Raw genomic sequence first — 25,699 nt, 5'->3', positions numbered from 1 at the left:
GTGGAGTGCTGCAGGGATGGTTCTCCTTCCGGAAGGTTCTCCCATCTCCACAGAGGAACTCTGGTCCTCTGTCAGAGTAACCATTGGGTTCTTGGTCACCTCCCTCACCAATGCCCTTCTCCCCTGATTGCTCAGTTTGGCCGGGCAACCAGCTTTAGGAAGAGTCTTGGCGGTTCCAAGCTTCTTCCGTTTAAGAATTATGGAGGTCACTGTGTTCTTGGGGACACTGCTGCAGAAATGTTTTGGTTACCTTCCCCAGATCTGTGCCTCGTCACAGTCCTGTCTCCGAGCTCTACGGACAATTACTTTGACCTCATGGCTTGGTTTTTGCTTTGACATGCACTGTCAACTGTGGGATCTTATATAGAAAGGTGTGTGCCTTTCCAAATCATGTCCAGTCAGTTGAATTTACCACAGGTGGACTCCAATCAAGTTGTAGAAACATCTCAAGAATGATCAATGGAAACAGGATGCACCTGAGCTCAATTTTGAGTCTCATAGCAAAGTGTCTGAATACTTATGTAAATACATTATTTGATTTTCTTGTATGTCAAATCAAATCAAATCAAATTTTATTTGTCACATACACATGGTTAGCAGATGTTAATGCGAGTGTAGCGAAATGCTTGTGCTTCTAGTTCCGACAATGCAGTAATAACCAACAAGTAATCTAACTAACAATTCCTAATCTACTGTCTTATACACAGTGTAAGGGGATAAAGAATATGTACATAAGGATATATGAATAAGTGATGGTACAGAGCAGCATAGGCAAGATACAGTAGATGGTATCGAGTACAGTATATACATGTGAGATGAGTATGTAAACAAAGTGGCATAGTTAAAGTGGCTAGTGATTCATGTATTACATAAGGATGCAGTCGATGATATAGAGTACAGTATATAGGTATGCATATGAGATGAATAATGTAGGGTAAGTAACATTATATAAGGTAGCATTGTTTAAAGTGGCTAGTGATATATTTACAACATTTCCCATCAATTCCCATTATTAAAGTGGCTGGAGTTGAGCCAGTGTCAGTGTGTATGCAGCAGCCACTCAATGTTAGTGGTGGCTGTTTAACAGTCTGATGGCCTTGAGATAGAAGCTGTTTTTCAGTCTCTCGGTCCCAGCTTTGATGCACCTGTACTGACCTCGCCTTCTGGATGATAGCGGGGTGAACAGGCAGTGGCTCGGGTGGTAGATGTCCTTGATGATCTTTATGGCCTTCCTGTAACATCGGGTGGTGTAGGTGTCCTGGAGGGCAGGTAGTTTGCCCCCGATGATGCGTTGTGCAGACCTCACTACCCTCTGAAGAGCCTTACGGTTGAGGGCGGAGCAGTTGCCGTACCAGGCGGTGATACAGCCCGCCAGGATGCTCTCGATTGTGCGTCTGTAGAAGTTTGTGAGTGCTTTTGGTGACAAGCCGAATTTCTTCAGCCTCCTGAGGTTGAAGAGGCGCTGCTGCGCCTTCTTCACGATGCTGTCTGTGTGAGTGGACCAATTCAGTTTGTCTGTGATGTGTATGCCGAGGAACTTAAAACTTGCTACTCTCTCCACTACTGTTCCATCGATGTGGAGAGGGGGGTGTTCCCTCTGCTGTTTCCTGAAGTCCACAATCATCTCCTTAGTTTTGTTGACGTTGAGTGTGAGGTTATTTTCCTGACACCACACTCCGAGGGCCCTCACCTCCTCCCTGTAGGCCGTCTCGTCGTTGTTGGTAATCAAGCCTACCACTGTTGTGTCGTCCGCAAACTTGATGATTGAGTTGGAGGCGTGCGTGGCCACGCAGTCGTGGGTGAACAGGGAGTACAGGAGAGGGCTCAGAACGCACCCTTGTGGGGCCCCAGTGTTGAGGATCAGCGGGGAGGAGATGTTGTTACCTACCCTCACCACCTGGGGGCGGCCCGTCAGGAAGTCCAGTACCCAGTTGCACAGGGCGGGGTCGAGACCCAGGGTCTCGAGCTTGATGACGAGCTTGGAGGGTACTATGGTGTTGAATGCCGAGCTGTAGTCGATGAACAGCATTCTCACATAGGTATTCCTCTTGTCCAGATGGGTTAGGGCAGTGTGCAGTGTGGTTGAGATTGCATCGTCTGTGGACCTATTTGAGCGGTAAGCAAATTGGAGTGGGTCTAGGGAGTCAGGTAGGGTGGAGGTGATATGGTCCTTGACTAGTCTCTCAAAGCACTTCATGATGACGGAAGTGAGTGCTACGGGGCGGTAGTCGTTTAGCTCAGTTACCTTAGCTTTCTTGGGAACAGGAACGATGGTGGCCCTCTTGAAGCATGTGGGAACAGCAGACTGGTATAGGGATTGATTGAATATGTCCGTAAACACACCAGCCAGCTGGTCTGCGCATGCTCTAAGGGCGCGGCTGGGGATGCCGTCTGGGCCTGCAGCCTTGCGAGGGTTAACACGTTTAAAAGTTTTACTCACCTCGGCTGCAGTGAAGGAAAGACCGCATTTTCCCATTGCAGGCAGTGTCAGTGGCACTGTATTGTCCTCAAAGCGGGCAAAAAAGTTATTTAGTCTGCCTGGGAGCAAGACATCCTGGTCCGTGACTGGGCTGGATTTCTTCCTGTAGTCCGTGATTGACTGTAGACCCTGCCACATGCCTCTTGTGTCTGAGCCGTTGAATTGGGATTCTACTTTGTCTCTGTACTGACGCTTAGCTTGTTTGATAGCCTTACGGAGGGAATAGCTGCATTGTTTGTATTCAGTCATGTTACCAGACACCTTGCCCTGATTGAAAGCAGTGGTTCGCGCTTTCAGTTTCACACGAATGCTGCCATCAATCCAAGGTTTCTGGTTAGGGAATGTTTTAATCGTTGCTATGGGAACGACATCTTCAACGCACGTTCTAATGAACTCGCACACCGAATCAGCGTATTCGTCAATGTTGTTATTTGACGCAATACGAAACATGTCCCAGTCCACGTGATGGAAGCAGTCTTGGAGTGTGGAGTCAGCTTGGTCGGACCAGCGTTGGACAGACCTCAGCGTGGGAGCTTCTTTTTTTAGCTTTTGTCTGTAGGCAGGTATCAGCAAAATGGAGTCGTGGTCAGCTTTTCCGAAAGGGGGGCGGGGCAGGGCCTTATATGCGTCGCGGATGTTAGAGTAACAGTGATCCAAAGTTTTTCCGCCCCTGGTTGCGCAATCGATATGCTGATAAAATTTAGGGAGTCTTGTTTTCAGATTAGCCTTGTTAAAATCCCCAACAACGATGAATGCAGCCTCCGGATAAATGGTTTCCAGTTTGCAAAGAGTTAAATAAAGTTCGTTCAGAGCCATCGATGTGTCTGCTTGGGGGGATATATACGGCTGTGATTATAATCGAAGAGAATTCTCTTGGTAGGTAATGCGGTCTACATTTGATTGTGAGGAATTCTAAATCAGGTGAACAGAAGGATTTGAGTTCCTGTATGTTTCTTTCATCGCACCATGCCTCGTTAGCCATAAGGCATACACCCCCACCCCTCTTCTTACCAGAAAGGTGTTTGTTTCTGTCGGCGCGATGCGTGGAGAAACCCGTTGGCTGCACCGCATCGGATAGCGTCTCTCCAGTGAGCCATGTTTCCGTGAAGCACAGAACGTTACAGTCTCTGATGTCCCTCTGGAATGCTACCCTTGCTCAGATTTCATCAACCTTGTTGTCAAGAGACTGGACATTGGCAAGAAGAATGCTAGGAAGTGGGGCACGATGTGCCCGTCTCCGTAGTCTGACCAGAATACCGCTACGTTTCCCTCTTTTTCGGAGTCGTTTTTTGGGGTCGCTGCATGCGATCCATTCCGTTGTCCTGTTTGTAAGGCAGAACACAGGATCCGCGTCGCGAAAAACATATTCTTGGTCATACTGATGGTGAGTTGACGCTGATCTTATATACAGTAGTTCTTCTCGGCTGTATGTAATGAAACCTAAGATGACCTGAGGTACTAATGTAAGAAATAACACGTAAAAAAACAAAAAATTGCATAGTTTCCTAGAACGCGAAGCGAGGCGGCCATCTCCGTCGGCGCCGGAAGTAGAGACAATTTCTTAAAAACCTGTTTTTCTCTTTGGCATTGAGGTATTGTGTGTAGATTGGTAAGGGGAAAAACATATTTAATACATTTTAGAATAAGGCTGTAACATAACAAAATGTGGAAAAAGTCAAGGGGTCTGAATACTTTCCGAATGTACTGTATGTACATATAGTTAGTGATAAAGTGACTAGGCAACGTGATAGATAATAAACAATAACAGCATCGTATGTGATGAGTCAAAAGAGCTTCGTGCAAAAGGGTCAATGCAGATATTTCAGGTAGATATTTAACTAACTATTTAGCAGTCTTATAGCTTGGGGGTAGAAGATGGTCAGTGTCCTGTTGGTTCCAGACTTGGTGCGTCGGTACCGCTTGCCGTGCCGTAGCAGAGAGAACAGTCTATGACTTGGGTGACTTGAGGCTTAGAACATGTTTAGGACCTTCCTCTGACACCACCTGGTATAGAGTTCCTGGATGGTAGGTAGCACGGCCCCAGTGATGTATTGGGCCGTACATACTACCCTCAGTAACGCCTACAACACAAGACTAAATCTTCATTGGAGTTGCTTACCAAGAAGAAAGGGTGACCAAGTTAGTTTCGACTTAAATCTGCTTGAAAATCTATGGCAAGATTTGAAAATTGTTGTCCAGCCATGATCCCCAACACCTTGACAGACATTGAAGAATTTCAAAAGAATAAATGGGCAAATATTAAGAATAAATGGGCACAATACAGAGCCTTACCCAAGAAGACTCACAGCTGTAATCGCTGCCATAGGTCTTTCTAACATGTTTTGACTCCGGGGGTGAATCTAATAAAGCTATATTACACGGAACCCAAACCGGCTGCGCGCGTGCCCCATCGTGTGCTATCGTGCATAAATGTATTTTGTCCCCCTACACCAAACGCGAACACGACACGCAGGTTAAAATATCAAAACAAACTCTGAACCAATGACATTCATTTGGGGACAGGTCAAAAAGCATTAAACATGTATGGCAATTTAACTAGTTAGCTTGCATTTGCTAGCTAATTTGTCCTATTTAGCTAGCTTGCTGTTGCTAGATAATTTGTCCTGGGATATAAACATTGAGTTGTTCTTTTACCTGAAATGCACAAGGTCTTCTACTCCGACAATTAATCCACACATAAAACGGCCAACTGAATCGTATCTCTCCTCCTTCCAGGCCTTTTCATCTTTGAACTTATATGGTGATTGGCATCTACACTTTTACCACGACAACTGGCAAAACATTTAGTCTTTCATTCACCCACGTGGGTATAACCAATGAGGAGATGGCACGTGGGTACCTGCTTCTATAAACCAATAAGGAGATGGGAGAGGCAGGACTTGCAGCGCGATCTGTGTCAGAAATAGGAATGACTTCTATTTTAGCCCTTGGCAACGCAGACGCTCGTTGGCGCGCACGAGCAGTGTGGGTGCAATAATTGAATAACATGGATTTCTACATTTATTTTGCAACGCTCGCGCATGCGACGCATCTGGTCTGGTCAACATGTTAGTGTTTAATTTGTCATGAATCATAAAAATCTACCACGTACATTACAGAGTATATGTTGGAGATCGTTGACTAAAAATGACAATTAAATCCCACTTTGTAACACAATAAAATGTGAATAAATCCAGTACTTATGATAGGCACAGTATAGCGGGGGAATAGAACCTGCAGGCTTTGATTTAGTTGACTATACTATGATCAGCACACAAGACAAAGATCATAATGGGTGATTTTGCATATACAGTGCCTTGCAAAAGTATTCGGCCCCCTTGAACTTTGCGACCTTTTGCCACATTTCAGGCTTCAAACATAAAGATATAAAACTGTATTTTTGGAATGGTTCAAAAATAAACATATCCAGGTGTTAGAATGGCCAAGTCAAAGTCCAGACCTGAATCCAATCGAGAATCTGTGGAAAGAACTGAAAACTGCTGTTCACAAATGCTCTCCATCCAACCTCACTGAGCTCGAGCTGTTTTGCAAGGAGGAATGGGAAAACATTTCAGTCTCTCGATGTGCAAAACTGATAGAGACATACCCCAAGTGACTTACAGCTGTAATCGCAGCAAAAGGTGGCGCTACAAAGTATTAACTTAAGGGGGCTGAATAATTTTGCACACCCAATTTTTCAGTTTTTGATTTGTTAAAAAAGTTTGAAATATCCAATAAATGTCGTTCCACTTCATGATTGTGTCCCACTTGTTGTTGATTCTTCACAAAAAAATACAGTTTTATATCTTTATGTTTGAAGCCTGAAATGTGGCAAAAGGTCACAAAGTTCAAGGGGGCCGAATACTTTCGCAAGGCACTGTACTTGGAAAGTAGAATCAGTTAAATAGGAACCAGTTGGAGCCCAATCAGTAGCGTCTTTGATAGTGTTGGAGAGAAGAGAACATGATTTGCAATGCATGCATTAAGAGTAGGCTATAGGCTAAACACTAAAGTATTTCATTTCATAGAAGTCAGATGGCAACCAAGGCTGGTTTTCAAAGGTCACCACATAGTCTCCTGTGTCTGGTTCTGAACAACTCCTCTCAACCATTCATTCAATTCTCTGATTCCTATTATACAGTCCCCCTGCATTAGTAAAGTTGCAAACAGTATAATCGTATTCTCCTTGCATTGTCTATCAAAGCAAATGTCAGCATGAAATATTTACCCAGGCAATTACGTATGGTAAGCATTTTATTTCAGCTTTCTCAGGGGGTCCTACTAACCATACACAGCTAAGACAACAATAACAACTCTGCCTTGCATTATAATAGTCAGATCTGTGGATAGAGCATGTAATCCCTCAAGTGTTGGGTATTTCAATGAGGACTCTAATTTGTTCCTGAAGAGCCCTGTAATGGTTTATCGTTTGTGGATGGATTTTTGAAGAAGGCAGTTCCCATGTTAAACTCACAGTGCATCCTAAACAGCCAGGACAATCTTTACAAATATTATCAGGCCCCTATGTACTCTCAGAATCACCTTCCGGAAAGCCTACCGGACTGGTCCTCTCACACCATGGGATAGCCAGTAGTCCCATATACACTGAACATAAACTGAATATAAACGCAACATGCAACCGTTTCAAAGATTTGACTGAGTTACAGTTCATATAAGGAAATCAGTCAAATTAAATCAATTCATTAGGTCCTAATCTATGGATTTCACATGACTGAGAATACAGACATGCATCTGTTGGTCAAATAACAAAAAAAGTAGGGGCGTGGATCAGAAAACCAGTCAGTATCTGGTATGACCACCATATGTCTCATGCAGCGCAAAACATCTCCTTCGCATAGAGTTGATCAGGCCCGTGGAATGTTGTCCCACTCCTCTTCAATGGCTGTGCGAAGTTGCTGGATATTGTCAGGAACTGGAACACGGTGTCGTACACGTCGATGCAGAGCATCCTAAACATGCTCAATGGGTGACATGTCTGGTGAGTATGCAGGCCATGGAAGAACTAGAACATTGTCAGGTTCAAGGAATTGTGTACAGATCCTTGTGACATGGGTCCATGCATTATCATGCTGAAACATGAGGCGATGGCAGCGGATTAATGGCACGACAATGGGCCTCAGGATCTCGTCACGGTATCTCTGTGCATTCAAATTTTCATAAAATGTACTTGTGTTCATTGTCCGTAGCATATGATTGTCAATACCATAACTCCACCGCCCCAATGGGGCACTACTCATAACGTTGACATCAGAAAACCACACAACGCTGTCCACCATCTACACGGTACTATTGAAACCAGGATTAATCCGTGAAGAGCACACTTCTCCTGTGTGCTAGTGGACATTGAAGTTGAGCATTTGCCCACTGAAGTCAGTTATTAAGCCGAACTGCAGTTAGGTCAAGATCCTGGTGAGGACGACAAGCAAGCAAATGATCTTCCCTGAGATGGTTTCTGACATTTTTTGCAGAAATTCTTTGGTTGTGCAAACCAACAGTTTCATCAGCTATCCGGGTGGCTGGTCTCAGATGATCCCGCAGCTGAAGAAGCCGGATGTGGAGGTCCTGGGCTGGTGGTGTTCTGCGGTTGTGAGGCTGGTTGGACATACTGCCAAATTCTCTAAAATAAATTAACATTAAATGATCTGGTAACAGCTCTGGTGGACATTTTTGCAGTCAGCATACCAATTGCAAGCTCTCTCAAAGCATGAGACATCTGTGGCATTGAGTTGTGTGATAAAGCTGCACATTTTAGAGTGGCTTTTATTGTCCCCAGCACAAGGTGTATCTGTGTAATGATCATGCCATTTAATAATCAGCTTCTTGATATGCCACACCTGTCAGTTGAATGGATTATCGTGACAAAATTTGAAAGAATTGGGACATTTCTGGGATCTTTTATTTCTGCTCATAAACCAACGTTTTAGATTTTTATTCAGTATATGTGATATAGTGAGGAGGAAGTAGAGGTGTTCCAATGTACAAGACAATGAGTGACAATTATAACATATACTGTGGAAAATTATCCGGTGACATCAACTGAAGCAACATGGGCCTCATAAAGTAGATCAGCTTACAGTGGAGTTCATCAAGAGTAGTTGAAGAACGAATAGAGAAAAGGACTTGACTTTAAGTTTTCCTCAATCCATCTGCATTCATGATCTTATGAAACTTTCTTCATGACACCACACTAGAGGTTTTAGTACGCCTGGTTTAGACCCTGACTGATATGTTTTGACAGGGAGATTTGGCCCCAGTGCCCAGAAAAAGTCCTGGCTGCAAGGAGGAGGGAGGCTGAGTGCCAGCTCTCTCACTCAGTTAGGCCAGCACAGCTTACACCTCACAAAATTGACCAAACGTCAATGGAATAGTTTCCCCGGATGTTGAATATGAACTAGGTTATTTTTCTAGTCAGAACTGACCAAAAATGACTCCTAAGATCTAGTGATATGATTGTCATAACTCACAAGGAATATGCCTAGACATTGGCGTTGTGAATGTCACGATGCTGGCGTCGGCATGCAGCACATTAGATACTTTCTCCCTTAAAGGGGGAAGCAGTCTGCCATACTGCTCTCCTCTTTCAGGTTGATGAGTTCTAGTTCCTTCCCCCACATTACAGTAGGGTATTAATGCAATAGGTACAGCCGTGATAGTGATCGCAGGCCTGAGCTGGCTACAGACAGAGACAGCTACTTTACATTTCATCAGCCAGCTAGGTGCTTCTGCTGGCTCCACATCTGTTATGGATATTTACCACAGATGGGAAATGGAATACCATTTCAAATATATTCATTACTAAGAGCTGGTTTATTTAGGCAGTTTGCTGCGTAGGTTTTAAAGACAGAGGTGATTAAATATTCTCATCCACGTATTACAATAATCTATCAATGAGCTGAGCTCACAGATAGCATCTGATATCCTCCTAACAAAGTAGGCATTTCATCCAGTCAGCAGTGATGAAATGATCAGCTACTGACCATGTGTCAGAAGTTCCTGTGGTAAGACTAAAGTGTAGATTCACACAGAGTGCAGAAGGTTTTATTGCACCTGAAAAACAGGGCTATGTTCAAGAACACAAGGTTTACGAAGAAAATAAATACAGAACCATACGAAACCAGTCGTCGACAGCTGGACAGTACCAGGCTCCGCCTCCCAGGGAAACATGGGGGGTTGGTAACCAAGGACACACTGAAACAGAGTAAGGATTAAGGAATGAGTGAGTTCTGAGCGTATTCGGCCCAGGCCATATACCGACTCCAGTCGTGTGGAGAGGCAGAACATTGTTGGCGGAGGTACTTCCCTATTTCTTGTTTCAGGCATTCTGTCTGCCCGTTGGTCTGGGGATGGTACCCAGAGGAGAGGCTGAGGGCAACCCCCAGTCGGTCACAGAATGCTCGCCACCCCCGCGAGACAAACTGTGGCCTGCGGTCGGAGACGATGTCCTCCAGAGTCCTATACAGACAGCACACCTGCTGGAACATACACTCAGCCAATTCCATGGTGTTAGGTAAATTGGGAAGAGGAACCAGATGACACATTTTTCGAAAAACGGTCAACTATGACTAGGATGGTTGTGTTGCCAGAGCATTTAGGAAGGTCTGTGATGAAGTCAACAGCTATGTGGGACCAGGGTCTGTGAGGTTTAGCAAAGGTTGAAGCTTACCGGAAGGTAGATGACGAGGGCTTTGGGTTTGGGCGCAGACTGGACATGAGAGTACGTAATCCCTTACGTCGGATGCCAGTGAGGACCACCAAAACTTATGGGCTAGAAGTTCAGTGGTTCGTGTAATGCCCTGACCCCAAGGACGTGTGACACCATTGCATCGGTTGGGGTCTAACAGCTGCTGGTACGTAACTCCTCCCAGCTGGTGTCTCAGGAACAGCTGGGTTCTTGCATGGCAGAGTGAACCTCCCACTGTACCAGTTCCATAATGCAAGAGGAAAGAAGAATGGGTGCAGGGTCTGATTTACTGGTCGAAAGGTCAAACTGGTGGGGGAGAGCATCAGCATTTACGTTTTTCCTTCCAGGGATGTAAGTAACATTAAAATGGAAGCGTGTGAACGAGAGCCCAGCGGGCTTGTCTGGAGTTTAACCTCTTGGCCCCTCTGATATAATCCAGATTACGGTAATCTGGGATGCTGTGTGCCCTCCAACCAGTGGCGCCACTCCTCAAGGGCCAGCTTGATGGCGAGGAGTTCTGTTCCCCCACATTGTAATACCTCTCAGCAGGGAATAACTTCCTGGAGAAGAAGGCAGAGGGATGTGATTTGGGAGGTGTTCCCACCCGCTGAGAGAGTATGGCTCCTACTTTGGAGGCATCCACCTCCAGGTAGAAAGGAAGGGTCGGATCTGGTTGGCGAAGGACCAGAGCTGAGGTGAAGCAGCAATTCAAGTTGCTGAAAACAATTGTGCAGCAGTAGTTGGAGAACCCAATGAAATGTTGGATATGTGGGACAGTAGCGTCCCACCTGGCCAACATCCAGTGCAGATGCAGTGCGCCAAATTCAAATAAATTACTATAGAAATTAAACTTTGATGAAATCACACATTCAATATACCAAATTAAAGCTACACTTGTTGTGAATCCAGCCAACAAGTCAGATTTTAAAAATGCTTTACGGCGAAAGCAAACTATGCTATTATCTGAGGATAGTACCCCAGTAAACAAAGAGAGAAAAGCATATTTCAACCCTGCAGGCACGACACAAAACACAGAAATAAAAATATAATTCATGCCTTACCTTTGACAAACTTCTGTTGGCACTCCAATATGTCCCATAAAGATCACAAATGGTCCTTTTGTTCGATTAATTCTGTCGATATATATCCAAAATTTCCATTTATTTGGCGTGTTTGATCCAGAAAAGGATTGGAAGACAGCAGGGGCTTTAGTAAGGCGTGACCAGGTATTTGTAGTGCCCTCGAGCAGTGATAAAGGCAATCTTCCATTTGCCGCCTTCATGTATACGGTCAAGGTAATAGGCACTTCACAGGTCGAGTTTTGTATAGATGCTGGTGTGGCCCACTTGCTCAAGGGTCACTGGAATCAGAGGAAGAGGGAAACGGTTCTTGACCATGATGTCATTTGGGGAATGGTAATCAATACATGGATGGAGACCACCATCCTTTTTTCCAACAAAGAAGTTGGACACAGCCGGGGAAGAGGAAGGACAAATGAAACCGTTTGAGCGATTCATCAATGTAGTCCTCCATTGCTTCATTTTCCGGGATAGATAGGGGGTAAACACAGCCTTTCGGTGGGGACGCTCCAGGGAGTAAGTCAATAGCACAGTCCCCTGGGTGATGTGGTGGCAGAGTGGAGTCCTTGATTTTGCTGTACTGGGTGTATTCAGATGGTATACTGTGTGGCACTGCAGAGTCCTCAATGGTGGTGGCTCTGCAGGGTAGGCTGAGACAACTGTAGAAGCAAGTAGAAGACCAGGACAGTAGTTGACCTTGTCACCACGAGATGGCAGGGTCATGACAACAAAGCCAGGGGTGTCCGAGGATGAGTGGCTGTTTAGGGGATGAGAGTTCCATGGTTTCGGTGTGGAAGACTCCAATCTGGAGGATGAAGCTCTGTGTCAAGTGCATAATGAAGCCCGTGCCCAATGGCTGTCCGTCCAGGGTGTTAATCCTTAATGGAGGTTTGACCGGTATTAGATCAATGTCAGACTTTTGTACTAGCTGGTGATCGATAAAATAACCTGGTGCTCCCAAATCTATCAAGCCCTCTACGTACTTAGTAACCCCCTTCACGGTTATCAATACTGGGATGGAGAACTGCTTCTGGGATATGTTTAGAAATAAGGACACTCCTACCTGCATGGCAATGGAGGGACCCTTATCTCTCTGTGGGAGCGAACAGGGCAATGGCTGAGTAGATGATCTTTCCCTCCACAGTATAGGCAGAGCCCTTCTTGGATCCGCCTTTGACGTTCGATACACGGGAGAGGAGCATGGTCCAACTGCATGTGCTCTGAAAGACTCGGACGGGATCATGGAAAGAGAAGCTTTGGTGTTCCTGGGTGGCAGAGATCTTCAGCGGTCGGTGATGGGGTGGTCGATGGAGATGGACAGACGAATGTATGGATTTAAATCCTGAAGGTCACCTCTACAGGCCAGCTCCACCTGAAGTTCCCTGTTGATCCCTCATCGGTAGAGGGTAAGTAAAGCAGCCTCACTACATCCACTCCCTGCAGCCATGGTGTGGAACTCGAGGGCATACTCAGCAGCTGAATTGCGTCCTTGTTGAAGGTCTATGAGGAGGTCTCCTATAGGACGACCGGAAGGAGAGTGACCGAGTCATTCCAGGGTGTGAAAATGTGTCTCGGATCCGAGTTCTGTGCTGTTGGCAGTCCATATGGCGGTGGCCCAATCCAGGGTTTTGCCTGTGAGTAGAGACAGCAAAATCCACCATGCTCTTGTGGGTGGCGAAGTTAGTGGGGTTGTGCTCAATGTATTTGCTGCATTGCATCAGAAATCCCTGACATTTCCCAGGTGAACCGTCATATTTTCCAGGCATGGATATGAATGAAGGAGGGCTATGGGTTACGATACCTGGCATCGGAGGAGTAGGGATAGGTTGCCGGAGTAGATTGCAGATTTCCTCCATACGCTCCTCTTGCTGGGTTAGGTGTCGCTGTCGCTCTGCTGAATCCATTCCGTTTTTAGGTGAGGTATTCTAATGAATACTCAGGGAGAAAAGGGTATAGATTCACGCGCAGAGAGCAGCAGGTGTTTATTGCGGCTTAGCAGAAGGCAGGAATCGTGGTCACAGGGAAGGAAATGGTCATACACACTTAGGCAAACAGGCAGGTGAATCAAAACTAGGACTGAAGGCTATAACTGGTTCTCACAAACGAGTTAGGAAAAGGCTTAGTAGAGTCAAAACAAACAATACCTTACAAAGGCACAAACAGAATGAACTGAATTTAGTAAGGAGCTGATGAGACCAGGTGAGTAACTAACAGGTGAAATGAATTAACAAAAATGAAAGACAGGGTTACGTTCATTAACACAAAGAAACAGAACACAAGGTTAACTAAGAAAAATTAAATACAGAACCTTACAAAGACAGTGTCCTAAGACAGCTTGATGAATCTTACACTCCCAAAAACCTGCAGTTCAGAATGTCCCCATCTCTGATCTCAAGAGTTTAATAAGATTTTGAAATAACATATTTACATGAATGAATGTAATGAACCATTAACTACGCTAAGCTGGGCATAGGGAGTAGACATTGAAATGGGCGAAGAGATGTGGCCATTCCAGGCCCCTCGGTTACCTCATCACACAGACTGGCTGGCTGCAGAGTTCCCATTCACTAATGAAACTATAGAGGGTCATCTCAACAGCAACGATGATGTGCTGCAGTGGAATGGAAGTAGTCTCCAGAGGATAATGTGATGATATCTCCCTCTCTGTTGAAATTCCTAAATTGCTTTGTCAGTTAGTTACTATGGCTCCGATACTGGCGCTCTGCAGCTTTGCTCGGAAGTGCTTCTGCAGCTCCTTATCTTCCTCAGCTGTGGTATCTTTAGATCTGTGTGACTGGTTGTGAAATAACCTATGAGTGTTGCTGTAGGACTGTGTCAACACTGCTCCCCTGGCCTCCTAGCCTGATGGCCAATGCGTCAGGCCCAGGGTCCATAGTATGTGTCTGCGTCCCCGATCTTCCATTTAAGCCCCACTTGACAGATGACACATCCTTCCCGTCACACATCACATCCTCCCCGTCACACATCACATCATCCCCGTCACACATCACATCTGCTCCTGAACACATCCCATCTGAACCTGAACATATCCCATCTGAACCTGCTTTACTAGAGCAGAGTACTGGAGGGGCCAACACAGGCCGAAGGACACATCTGGGAGCATGTGACCCAGGCTGTCCAGATGGTGTCCAGTTTGTGTGTGACGCAGGTGGCCAGTGCTTGTGTTTACAGGTGTGTGTGTGTATAGATGATGGGCATAGCAAGGGGGACCATAGCTATTTATATCAGTCAACACTTTTCCAGTCAACACTACCACAGTGGAATTCAGGAAGCCTTGACCCCTCCAGTGCTGCTCGAATTGCAAACCTGATAGACATAGCACCTGTTTAACTAGTAGGACTACAAGCACCACGATTTATGAGTCCCACACGTTTATATCTAGAACTATCCTTTGACTGACTTTGCAATACAGTGATATACAGTACACCAGGGTTTACAACAGGAACTGGAGGATATGCAGGATATGACTGATTCAGAGTATTGGGAATTATACCTCTTTTACGTCAGACCCCTCTATGCAAAAAAATTCCATGTGGGAAAGATAACATTGCAGCAGTTTATCCTGCTCTGAACTTGTCATAGCTATACTCTTTTAATGTTGAGTTAATGTGTCTAGATTACCTCAAGACTTTTCTCTGCCTTGAATAAACTCCTGTCATTCAACCACTTCTCCAGCTCCCTGTAACAGTACAATGGGAAAATGATGTTTCCGTAAACAATTCCATGAAGAACTCCATGGTGGCTCCCTGGCACAGTGGCACGTCACTGTATGATGCAGCTGAGCCTCCCTATAAGCACTCATCCCTATTGGATTGCTGCTATGGGCCTTGGTTTTATTTTTATCTCAGCCTTGTGAATGAATCAGTTCTCACATGCTTTGGTTTCTCCCAGTATAGGACTATAGCAGTAACTGGGCAGGGGAAGGAAGGCCAGTAGGGTGACTCTGGCAGTAACTAGGAAGGCCCAGCTTGGTCTCCAAGACTAGACGTAACATAGTAAATGTAAATCTGGGACATTCAAATTAGTATGATATGTTATGTTTGGTATGGTTACATAAGACAGAAGGTTGCATAAAGATGCACTATGCAGAAATCATCCCGCCATTTCCTGGTTGCAATTTTTCATCTAAATTCCTTTTGTGACAAAACAAGCAAATATAATGTAGAGAATCTTTGAAGCATTTAGACCGCTGTGAAATGTAATTTCCATAACCAAAAATATTGTATTTTCAGCTGTTTGAAGCTGCTGTTCAAAACTGAAAGTAAAAAACGCTAAATCTAAACTTAAGCAAGAGAAGTATAGAAATAGCGCATATAGAACAGATCTACCGTTGCTTAGACTTGCTTTCAATGAGAATGACAGATCTATAGCTCCCATGTATATATGCATTTGGTCACAGCTTTAAGGCAATAACAGAAGGTGGTGCTAATTAGCAACTTTGCAAATCATGACTACTTTTTCGCTACTTTGCAACGACTTAGTATGTTAGCTAAACCTTCGCCTAACCAAAATTCTCTGAGACCATGTTGGAAGGCCAGTAAAGTGACTCTGGCAGTAACTTTGAAGGCCAGTAGAGGCATACATTCACGAACTGTCTCTATCCCTCTCTTTCCTCATTGTGTTGTCTACATTCCTCTCACATGTGGTCTGTGTGTATCTAACCTAACATGCTGACCAGAAGGTTGATATTGTCCACCCACTCCAGACGCGATCAGGACACGCAGGTTGATATTGTCCACCCACTCCAGACGCGATCAGGACACGCAGGTTGATATTGTCCACCCACACCAGACGCGATCAGGACACGCAGGTTGATATTGTCCACCCACTCCAGACTCGATCAGGACACGCAGGTTGATATTGTCCACCCACTCCAGACGCGATCAGGACACGCAGTTTGATTTTGTCCACCCACTCCAGACGCGATCAGGACACGCAGGTTGATATTGTCCACCCACTCCAGACGCGATCAGGACACGCAGGTTGATTTTGTCCCCCCACACCAGACGCGATCAGGACACGCAGGTTGATTTTGTCCACCCACTCCAGACGCGATCAGGACACGCAGGTTGATATTGTCCACCCACTCCAGACGCGATCAGGACACGCAGGTTGATATTGTCCACCCACTCCAGACGCGATCAGGACACGCAGGTTGATATTGTCCACCCACTCCAGACGCGATCAGGACACGCAGGTTGATATTGTCCACCCACTCCAGACGCGATCAGGACACGCAGGTTGATATTGTCCACCCACTCCAGACGCGATCAGGACACGCAGGTTGATATTGTCCACCCACTCCAGACGCGATCAGGACACGCAGGTTGATATTGTCCACCCACACCAGACGCGATCAGGACACGCACGTTGATATTGTCCACCCACTCCAGACGCGATCAGGACACGCAGGTTGATTTTGTCCACCCACTCCAGACGCGATCAGGACACGCAGGTTGATTTTGTCCACCCACTCCAGACGCGATCAGGACACGCAGGTTGAAATATCAAAACAAACTCTCAACTAACTATATTAATTTGGGGACAGATCGAAAAGTATTAAACATTCATGGCAATTTAGCTAGCTAGCTTGTTGTTGCTAGCTAATTTGTCCTGGGTTGTTATTTTACCAGAAATGCACAAGATACTGTACGCCAACCATTAATACACAGATAAAAGGGTCAACCGAGTTCATTGCTAGTAATCTCTCTTTCAGGATTCTTCTTCTTCTTTGGACTTTATATGGCAGTTGGCAACCAACTTCAAGGTGCATTACCACTACCAACTGGACTGGAGTGTGAACCTCAGTTCATCTTTCAATCACCCATGTGGGTATATGCTCCTAAAAACAAATGCAGCGGGTCAAGCGTCACAAATAGACCCAAGTTCTATTTTAGCGCCTGGCTATGCAGACGCGCGCGAGCAGTGTGGGTGAAATGATTGAATAACATGTATGTGTAAATCTATCTTGCAACGCTAGAGCGGTGTGGTGAGCATGTAATGTAGCAGGCTAAAAAGTGTATCCATCTCTGTCCGAGCTGGATAGAACAGGCTCAATGGATTATGGTCATTGTATTGCATTACCACGTTTCTAGATTGAATATTTGCTTCATGAAAACTACAACTTCCTTTAGCCCAGCGTCCCACATAGTTCTTGACATGATTTATCTAGTGAATTATTTGATTTCTCTCTAGAGAAATGACACGTTGGGCGCACTAAAAATAGAACTAAGTGGAATTTAGGTCAATGCAGCGACGTCTGTCAATTAGTTGTTTAATAACCACAACAACAACAAATTATTTGGATAATCGCTCAGCTCTAATCAATTACAATGACTGGACCGTCAAAACCATTACTAGTACTCATGCAGAAGATAGGCTGGTGATGAATTGGAAGGAAAGCCTCTTTATGCCTTGGATAACATGTAGCCTAGTAGAAAATGTAGACCTGCTCACTTACCACCTCAACAACGAACCATGGCATCATCTGCATAGAGAGGAAGGAGAATGAATGTCTGTTTTTGTTCCGTTTGGAAAGTGAAGTGTGTGAATATTTTTGACTTCTGTTTTAGTTTCCGCTAAGATATATTATTTTCCCTACATTGTGTCAAAAGGAGACATGTCAAATATGTTATTCCAACCTAAATCTGAAACTAACTCGCAGCACTTTTCCACAACCTTGAAATTTGCTACAGTAGCAGAAAGGTTTGCTCCAACCTGATTGTATCTGAATGAAAAGGGAGTCAAAAAGAAACCGCAGAAATCCTTTATTCAGATGTATCATATGTGTTTGCTATGGTCCGTGGTATCTTGACCAGAGCAAATTATATGGTGTTTTCTGTGAAAGAGATGATGAGACAATTCAGAATATTCAAACCATACTGGAGAGAGAAGTACAGAGTTGCAATCTCTATGCTGTCAGAAAGGACCTCCTTCTCTTATTCCCATAAAGTTCAACTGTTGGTGTGCCTCAGCAAAACTCCGACTGATACATGTGGGCTAGTAGTGTAGTGTAGGTCTCTACTTCTGCCTGTCACACAACAGAAGGATTAGTGGAGCAGCAGCTGCTCATTGGTCAGATGGACTTGACTCCAATTTGCTTCTCACAAAGAAGGCTAATGATGCTTGCCGCTGTCTCCCCTGCTGATGTGGCCCTCACTATTGCCCTGTCTGTAGCACGCAACAGTCCACACAAAGGACAGGGGCACTTGGCAGGAGCTACAGTTACAGTGTAGCCAAGCAGACCTTCACAACTCTCTGACGCTTCTCTTTTTTAGCTCTTTAGAATTTCAAATCAAATCAAATGCTATTGGTCACATACACATGGTTAGCAGATATTAATGCGAGAGCATCAAAATGCTTGTGCTTCTAGTTCCGACCATGCAGTAATATCTAACAAATAATCTATCAATTTCACAAACACTACCGTATACACACAAGTGTAAAGGAATGAATAAGAATATGTACATATAAATATATGGATGAGCAATGGCCATTTAGCATAGGCAAGATGCAGTAGATGGTATAGAGTACAGTATATACATATGAGATGAGTAATGTAGGGTATGTAAACATTATATAAAGTGGCATTGTTTAAAGTGACTAGTGAGTGATATAATTAAAAATTGATGTAATAAATGTATCTTTCATGTGCTTGCCAAGACCATGAGTGGACACCAATGATTTATATATAAACTAGATGAATACCTGGGGCACTGTTTTGAAGAAACCGCACCTCATCTTGACACTCCCTCACCGTTGTAAAATATATTATTTTTGAAGCTATTGAAATTAATTTATTAATGTCTACATTTGTTTTTGCCATCTTTATTCTATTGCAGACACCTTAATGTATACTTTAACATTATATTATATGATTTAAACATACAAATGTAGCATTCAAAAATATATCCAAACATTTTCCTTAAAGTAAACATTTTTGAAAGTATGTTACTGTTCCCACTACAACAACAAAATACATAAATGCATGTATTTTTGGCCTTTCAGTTAATTGAAAAGCTGTAGAATTTCATTCATTCCTATGGAGGACTGCTTCTTCTAGGGAGTGCCAATATGCCCATCCGGTGGATTCAAAGCCTCTCATTGGTGTCACGTGTGCTCCCTCTCCACCCTCTAGGTCACCAGGCTGCTCGTTATGGCGCACACCTGTTGCCATTGTTAAGTGCACCTGCACGTCATCAGATTCACCTGGACTCCATCACTGCCCTGATTACCTTCCCTATATATGTCACTCCCTTCGGTTCCTTCCCAAGGCGTCATTGTTTCTGTTTCATGTCTGAGTTTCTTGTTTTGCATTATGTTCCATTTATTTATTAAAACACTCCCTGAACTTGCTTCCTGACTCTCAGCGCACATTGTTACAATTGGCCAATACATAGCATCAGCAATTTAGGGTTTACATACAGTACAGCTTTGGTGGACACAAACTACCTTGTATGCCCACAGCTTGTCAATATGATATATGAAATCATCATGAAAAAACCCACAAAGCAGCTGTTTAAGAGCATTATAAAAGTAAAGTGAACCACTGAAATTGAGAGTATGGCAAAGGGCAAGACCTCTACGGTCACAGAATGTAATGTGAACAGTATCCCAATTATGTCTAGGCCTACACAGCAGCACACTAGAGTGGTCTCCATTACAGCTCCGTAGCCACAAGGACCAGCCCTTTAAATACTACCAATACTCTAGGAGATTGAGTTACACTTGAGGTCGGCCAGTCAATATAAAAAATGAGTAAAGTTATTTTTGGTTTATATTCAAGATTCCCAGTCAGTAATGTACCTGATGCCAGTCTAAGGCCCAAGCATCTGTCTATGTGGAACAGGTGAATGGCAGTCAGAGGCAGAATACAGATTCAGAGACTAAGCTCAATCAAGAGGGAAATAGAAAATGGGGTTATTTTACTGCACACCTGTGATCATGCACTTGAGATTCCCACAGGGGAATCTTTTGCTTGAATCTCAAAGAACGTTTATTTTGGAATAGGACTGACACCACGACTATAACTACAGTGAATTAAGTTATGAGGTTCTTTTCTGCATGTGGCATTTGTCATCGTCTTTATGTTAAACTGCGGTCATTAAAGCTGTGAAGAGGTTTTGTTTACAAGTGGTACTGAATAACAGATGATCAAAATGTATCAAATGTCAGAAAGCCCCTCAGGTTAAGAATGTCTCACCACCACCTGGGAGCCGCAGAGCACCTCATTGACTATACAATGAATTAATCAGGAGCATCTGGATGAGACAGGATACATGTTTTACTCCAGGTATCAACACTGCGGAAGGTGTCCTGTCTCCTGTTTTAAATTTATGTCTATTTTACTACCCAACTAAATCACTCAACTGTAAAAATGCAAATATGTATGCATTTTCAAAACTCCAACCCAGCTATATTTCTCTCTAACCCCTTGGAGAATCCTAACTTTAAAAAAACTGGTTGATTAAAAAAAATATAGACTATTGAGTCTATTGCTCACTTTGAGGACAATACAGTGCCATTAACACGGCCCGCTACCAAAACCTGTGGGCTCTCCTTCACTGCAGCCAATGTGAGTAAAATATTTCAACGTGTTAACCCTCGCAAGGCTGCCGGCCCAGACGGCATCCCCAGCCGCGCCCTCAGAGCGCAGACCAGCTGCCTTGTGTGTTTACGGACATATTCAATCAATCCCTATCCCAGTCTGCTATTTCCACATGCTTCAAGAGGGCGACCATTGTTCCTGTTCCCAAGAAAGCTAAGGTAACTGAGCTAAACGACTATCGCCCCGTAGCACTCACTCCGTCATCATGAAGTGCTTTGAGAGACTAGTCAAGGATCATATCACCTCCACCCCACCTGACACCCTAGACCCACTCCAATTTTCTTACCGCCCCAATAGGTCCACAGATGATGCAATCGCAATCACACTGCACACTGCCCTAATCCATCTGGACAAGAGGAATACCTATGTAAGAATGCTATTCATTGATTACAGCTCAGCATACTACCATACCATACATACTACCATACCATACCAACACCATACTACCCTCCAAACTAGTCATTAAGCTCAAGATCCTGGGTTTCGACCCCACCCTGGGGGTCCTGGACTTTCTGATGGGCCACCCCCAGGTGGTGAGGGTAGGAAACAACATCTCCACCCTGCTGATCCTCAACACTGGGGCCCCACAAGGGTGCGTTCTCAGCCCTCTCATGTACTCCCTGTTCACCAATGTCTGCGTGGCCATGCACGCCTCCAACTCAATCATCAAGTTTGCAGACGACACCACAGCTTGATTTCCAACAATGACGAGACGGCCTACAGGGAGGAGGTGAGGGCCCTCGGAGTGTGCTGTCAGGGAAATAACCTCACACTCAACATCAACAAAACAAAGGAGATGATTGTGGACTTCAGGAAACAGCAGAGGTAGCACCCACTATCCACATCGATTGGACAGTAGTGGAGAGGGTAGTAAGTTTTAAGTTCCTCGGCATACACATCACGGACAAACTGAAATGGTCCACCCACACAGACAGCATGGTGAATAAGGCGCAACAGTGCCTCTTCAACCTCAGGAGGCTGAAGAAATTTGGCTTGTCACCAAAAACACTCACAAACTTTTACAGATGTACAATCGAGAGCATCCTGTCGGGTTGTATCGCCACCTGGTACGGCAACTGCTCCGCCCACAACCGTAAGGCTCTCCAGAGAGTAGTTAGGTTTGCACAACGCATCACCGGAGGCAAACGACCTGCCCTCCAGGACACCTACACCACCCGATGTCACAGTAAGGCCAAAAAGATCATCAAGGACAACAGCCACCCGAGCCACTGCACCCCGCTATCATCCAGAAGGCGAGGTCAGTACAGGTGCATAAAATCTGGGACCGAGATTATGAAAAACAGCTTCTATCTCAAGGCCAACAGAATGTTAAACAGCCATCACTAACATTGAGTGGCTGCTGCCACATACTGACTCAATCTCTATCCACTTTAATAATTAAAAATTGGATGTAATAAATGTATCACTTGTCACTTTAAACTATGCCACTTTATAATGTTTACATACCCTACACTACTAATCTCATATGTATATACTGTACTCTATACCATCTACTGCATCTTGCATATGCCGTTCTGCCATCGCTCATCCATATATATTTTTATGTACATATTCTTATTCAGTCCTTTACACTTGTGTGTATAAGGTAGTTATTGTGAAATTCTTAGATTACTTGTTAGATATTACTGCACGGTCGGAACTAGAAGCACAAGCATTTCGCTACACTCTCATTAACATCTGCTAACCCTGTATATGTGACCAATAAAATTTGATTTGATTTGGTGTGACATGATCAAATCTCAATGCTTGAACAGTGCCTCAGGTGCACAGTGCCTCTGACCATCACTGCAATATGAGCTGATGTCTGATAGGGACATGCCTTTTCTTTGTCTTGGACTAGAACCCACAGCAACAAATGTTTCCAAGATGCACACAGAAATGAAAGAAAGTACCTTATGCACACAGAAATGCATGCCTTCTGGACGAGCTAATATATGGCTTAGTATTTTGTGAATCATTACCAAGTCATCTCTCTTTGTGTATTCTATTTGTTTACCATTAGAAACAAAACCTGAATGCCCATACATGCTGAGTGATACTATGATATTAACATGTATTGAAAAGGTCAGAGCCCCATAGAGAGGAGAGTATTTGCCTCAACTCTGTTTGTCTCAGTATGTCAAATATGATCTGTTGGGCCTGTTAAGTGAACAGATGATGTGTTTTTGTTGGTCCAGGTAAAGTATGCTCTCTGCCAAGTTGAACACAGACCGACATGGCTACAGGCTGTGAAATGAATCTACGTCCATCCAGTTATGCCCAACAAATACAAACATAGGGAAGTGCACTCAGCCTAAAGTAACTCCAATGTAGCTAGTAGCCTTATGGCAAAACCCTTTGTTAGACCTGAGACGTGTGCGCGAATGGAGCGTTTTTCCAAACCAATGTTCCATGATAAAGAGAAGAATCATGTGAGCTGTGTTGCACTGTCTGTACGCCAATGTGAATGAATGTTCTTTTGTTCATGTGTGCAGATCTCAGCTGAGCCCCTGGGGTGGTTTGAGTGCATCGAGGCTGATTGGAGGCGGCTGTCCATCCTGGAAGGCTCGTTGTGAGGTGAAAGGTCATCAGTCCAAGCCCAGAGTCGTCTGTAGCCCCAGAGGAGCTGCCCGGCTTCACTTTTACAACAGAGCACCAGTCTCCCATTCAGGGAGACCAGACCTACAGGAAGAGAGGGAGAGGAAATATACACAGGGGAGAAGAAGACACTCTTCATGAATTCCCTAAAATCGTGAAAGACAAACCGTATGAGTTGGCTGGCAGTCGTGAGGAGAGGAGCTATGTGGACAATAAGCATGGCCCAGCTCTGTCTCCCAGCATTCCTTCTCCTACTGGCCTACGCCTTTGTCCAAGCAGCTGCCACCGAGGACGATGTCACTCCACGACTCAGCTTCACTTACAGTAAGTGTCATCCATCGCCTTCCTTCCTGACTGTCCCGGACCTGCTGTTTTGACACTCTCTCTCTCTCTCTCTCTCTCTCTCTCTCTCTCTCTCTCTCGCTCTTTCTCTTTCTCCCTCTCTCTACCGCACCTACTGTCTCGACTTATGAATGCTCGGCTATGAAACGCCAACTGACATTTACTCCTGAAGTACTGACCTGTTGCACCCTCTACAACCACTGTGATTATTATTTGACACTGCTGGTCATCCATGAATATTTGAGCATCTTGAAGAATGATACGGCCTTAATGGCCATGTAGTCTTATAATCTCCACCCAGCACATCCCTCAGAGCCTAGCTCCTCTCTAGGTTTCTTCCTAGGTTCCAGGCTTTCTTTTTCCTAGCCACCGTGCTTCTACATACCGTATGCATTGCTTTCTCTCTAGGGTCTTAGACTGGGTTTCTGGATAAGCACTTTATGACAACTGCTGACGTGAAAAGGGTTTTATGTTTCTCCAGGACCAGTTGTAGTTCATAGTGTGAGAAACACAAGCATTCCTTGAGTGTTGGAGAAAGAAAGCAAGAGAAAAAGAGAGGCCAGAGTGTTTACCCTCACTGGGTGCCCTCCCCACTGACCGGGTGTGTAAGGGAGCCTATGCCTGCTCCCCTCCCAGAACTGTTGTTCATCTATGAATAAGAGCAGGGAGTTGTGTGGGGTTGGGGTTGGGGTGGAGGTGGCTGGGATGGTCCAGGTTGCTGAGAGGAGAGGAGAGCTCTGGAGGGGCCTGGGGCTCAGGCAAGGCTTTGAGGGATATTTGACATGCACAGTAATGCTTGGCAAGGTGTTGATAAACAGACGAATGGGAACAAGGCTATTCCTCTCTAACCAGCTCTGTGGCCCTGTGGAGGAGCTTAGTGTGTTCTCCATGGGACACATTGAGTTAGAGCACAGCATTTACATAGCTGCCATTAGGGCTGGGAATTGCCAGGGACCCCCTGATACAATATGTATTGCGATTGGATACTGTGATTTTATTGCGATTTGATGTTCCAAACATATTGCTCACCATATGTCTGCTGCAGAGAGACAAGAGAGAGACATGAGAACGAGCTTTGATCAGTCATGGAAATGAAAGTGCTGAAAACAAATTGGCTCCCTGTTTTAAAAAGAAGATGGATAAGAAGTTATGAAGGAAAAATACTGGAGTTCTGGTCCAGGTGCAGCCAAATAACGCAAGAATAATATTTCAATAATGTCAAAACAATACAATACGATATATTGTAAAAAATAAAAAAAATATCCCGATATGTACAGTAACTGTATAGATTATTTCCCCACATCACTAACTGCCGTGATACCCGGAAAGCCGCTGATATTTCAGGACAGTGCCTCACACACTATTAATGGTTTTCCTGTTGAAAGGGAGAGAAAACGTGTTCTGCACGGTATTAGTGATATATTGTTACTCATTACAAGATACTGATACTGTAACCTACTGGGAGAATTATGCTCCTGTCAGTGGTTTTACATTTTGCTTCAATGCTTTTGTGTTTCCGTTGATTAACTTATTCTATCATTGTAAGACATTTCAATACATTCCATAGCAGTTACCCGGTCAATGACAGTCCCATGAAGGAACATTCATGATGGCTTAGCAGTATGAAAAGATTCCAAACCATGCATTTGACTGGGTGTGTTGCTCTGTGTGTTACCCCACATCTAGAACTTAATGGCAGGAAAGCCAGCTAAATCCCAGAGCATGAATGGCAGGTCCAACAGGGTGGGTCTGACAAGTCATAGCAGGTCAGAGGTAGTTACAACATGAACCAGGTCATTGCACTCGGTCTTACTCAGGACAATGTCACACACACACAGTTTTCATCAACACGGGGGTATTGCTCTTCTGCA

The 25,699-nt window shown here is 44.6% G+C and overlaps 1 protein-coding gene across 1 annotated transcript in view; it reads left to right on the top strand.

Moving 5' to 3' along the window:
* The window catches only part of LOC135509324 (semaphorin-4B-like), a 95,545-nt gene that overhangs the window by 21,276 nt on the left and 48,570 nt on the right, over positions 1-25,699 (top strand). Inside the window, exon 2 of the mRNA XM_064929875.1 lies at positions 23,384-23,810. Coding sequence (XP_064785947.1) covers positions 23,657-23,810 — 154 coding nt within the window. The 5' untranslated portion in view covers positions 23,384-23,656. The remainder of the gene's footprint in view (positions 1-23,383; positions 23,811-25,699) is intronic.

This window comes from Oncorhynchus masou, chromosome 22, assembly GCF_036934945.1.
Source record: "Oncorhynchus masou masou isolate Uvic2021 chromosome 22, UVic_Omas_1.1, whole genome shotgun sequence".
Lineage (NCBI taxonomy): Eukaryota > Metazoa > Chordata > Actinopteri > Salmoniformes > Salmonidae > Oncorhynchus > Oncorhynchus masou.
This window is presented reverse-complemented; position numbering and strand designations above follow the sequence as displayed.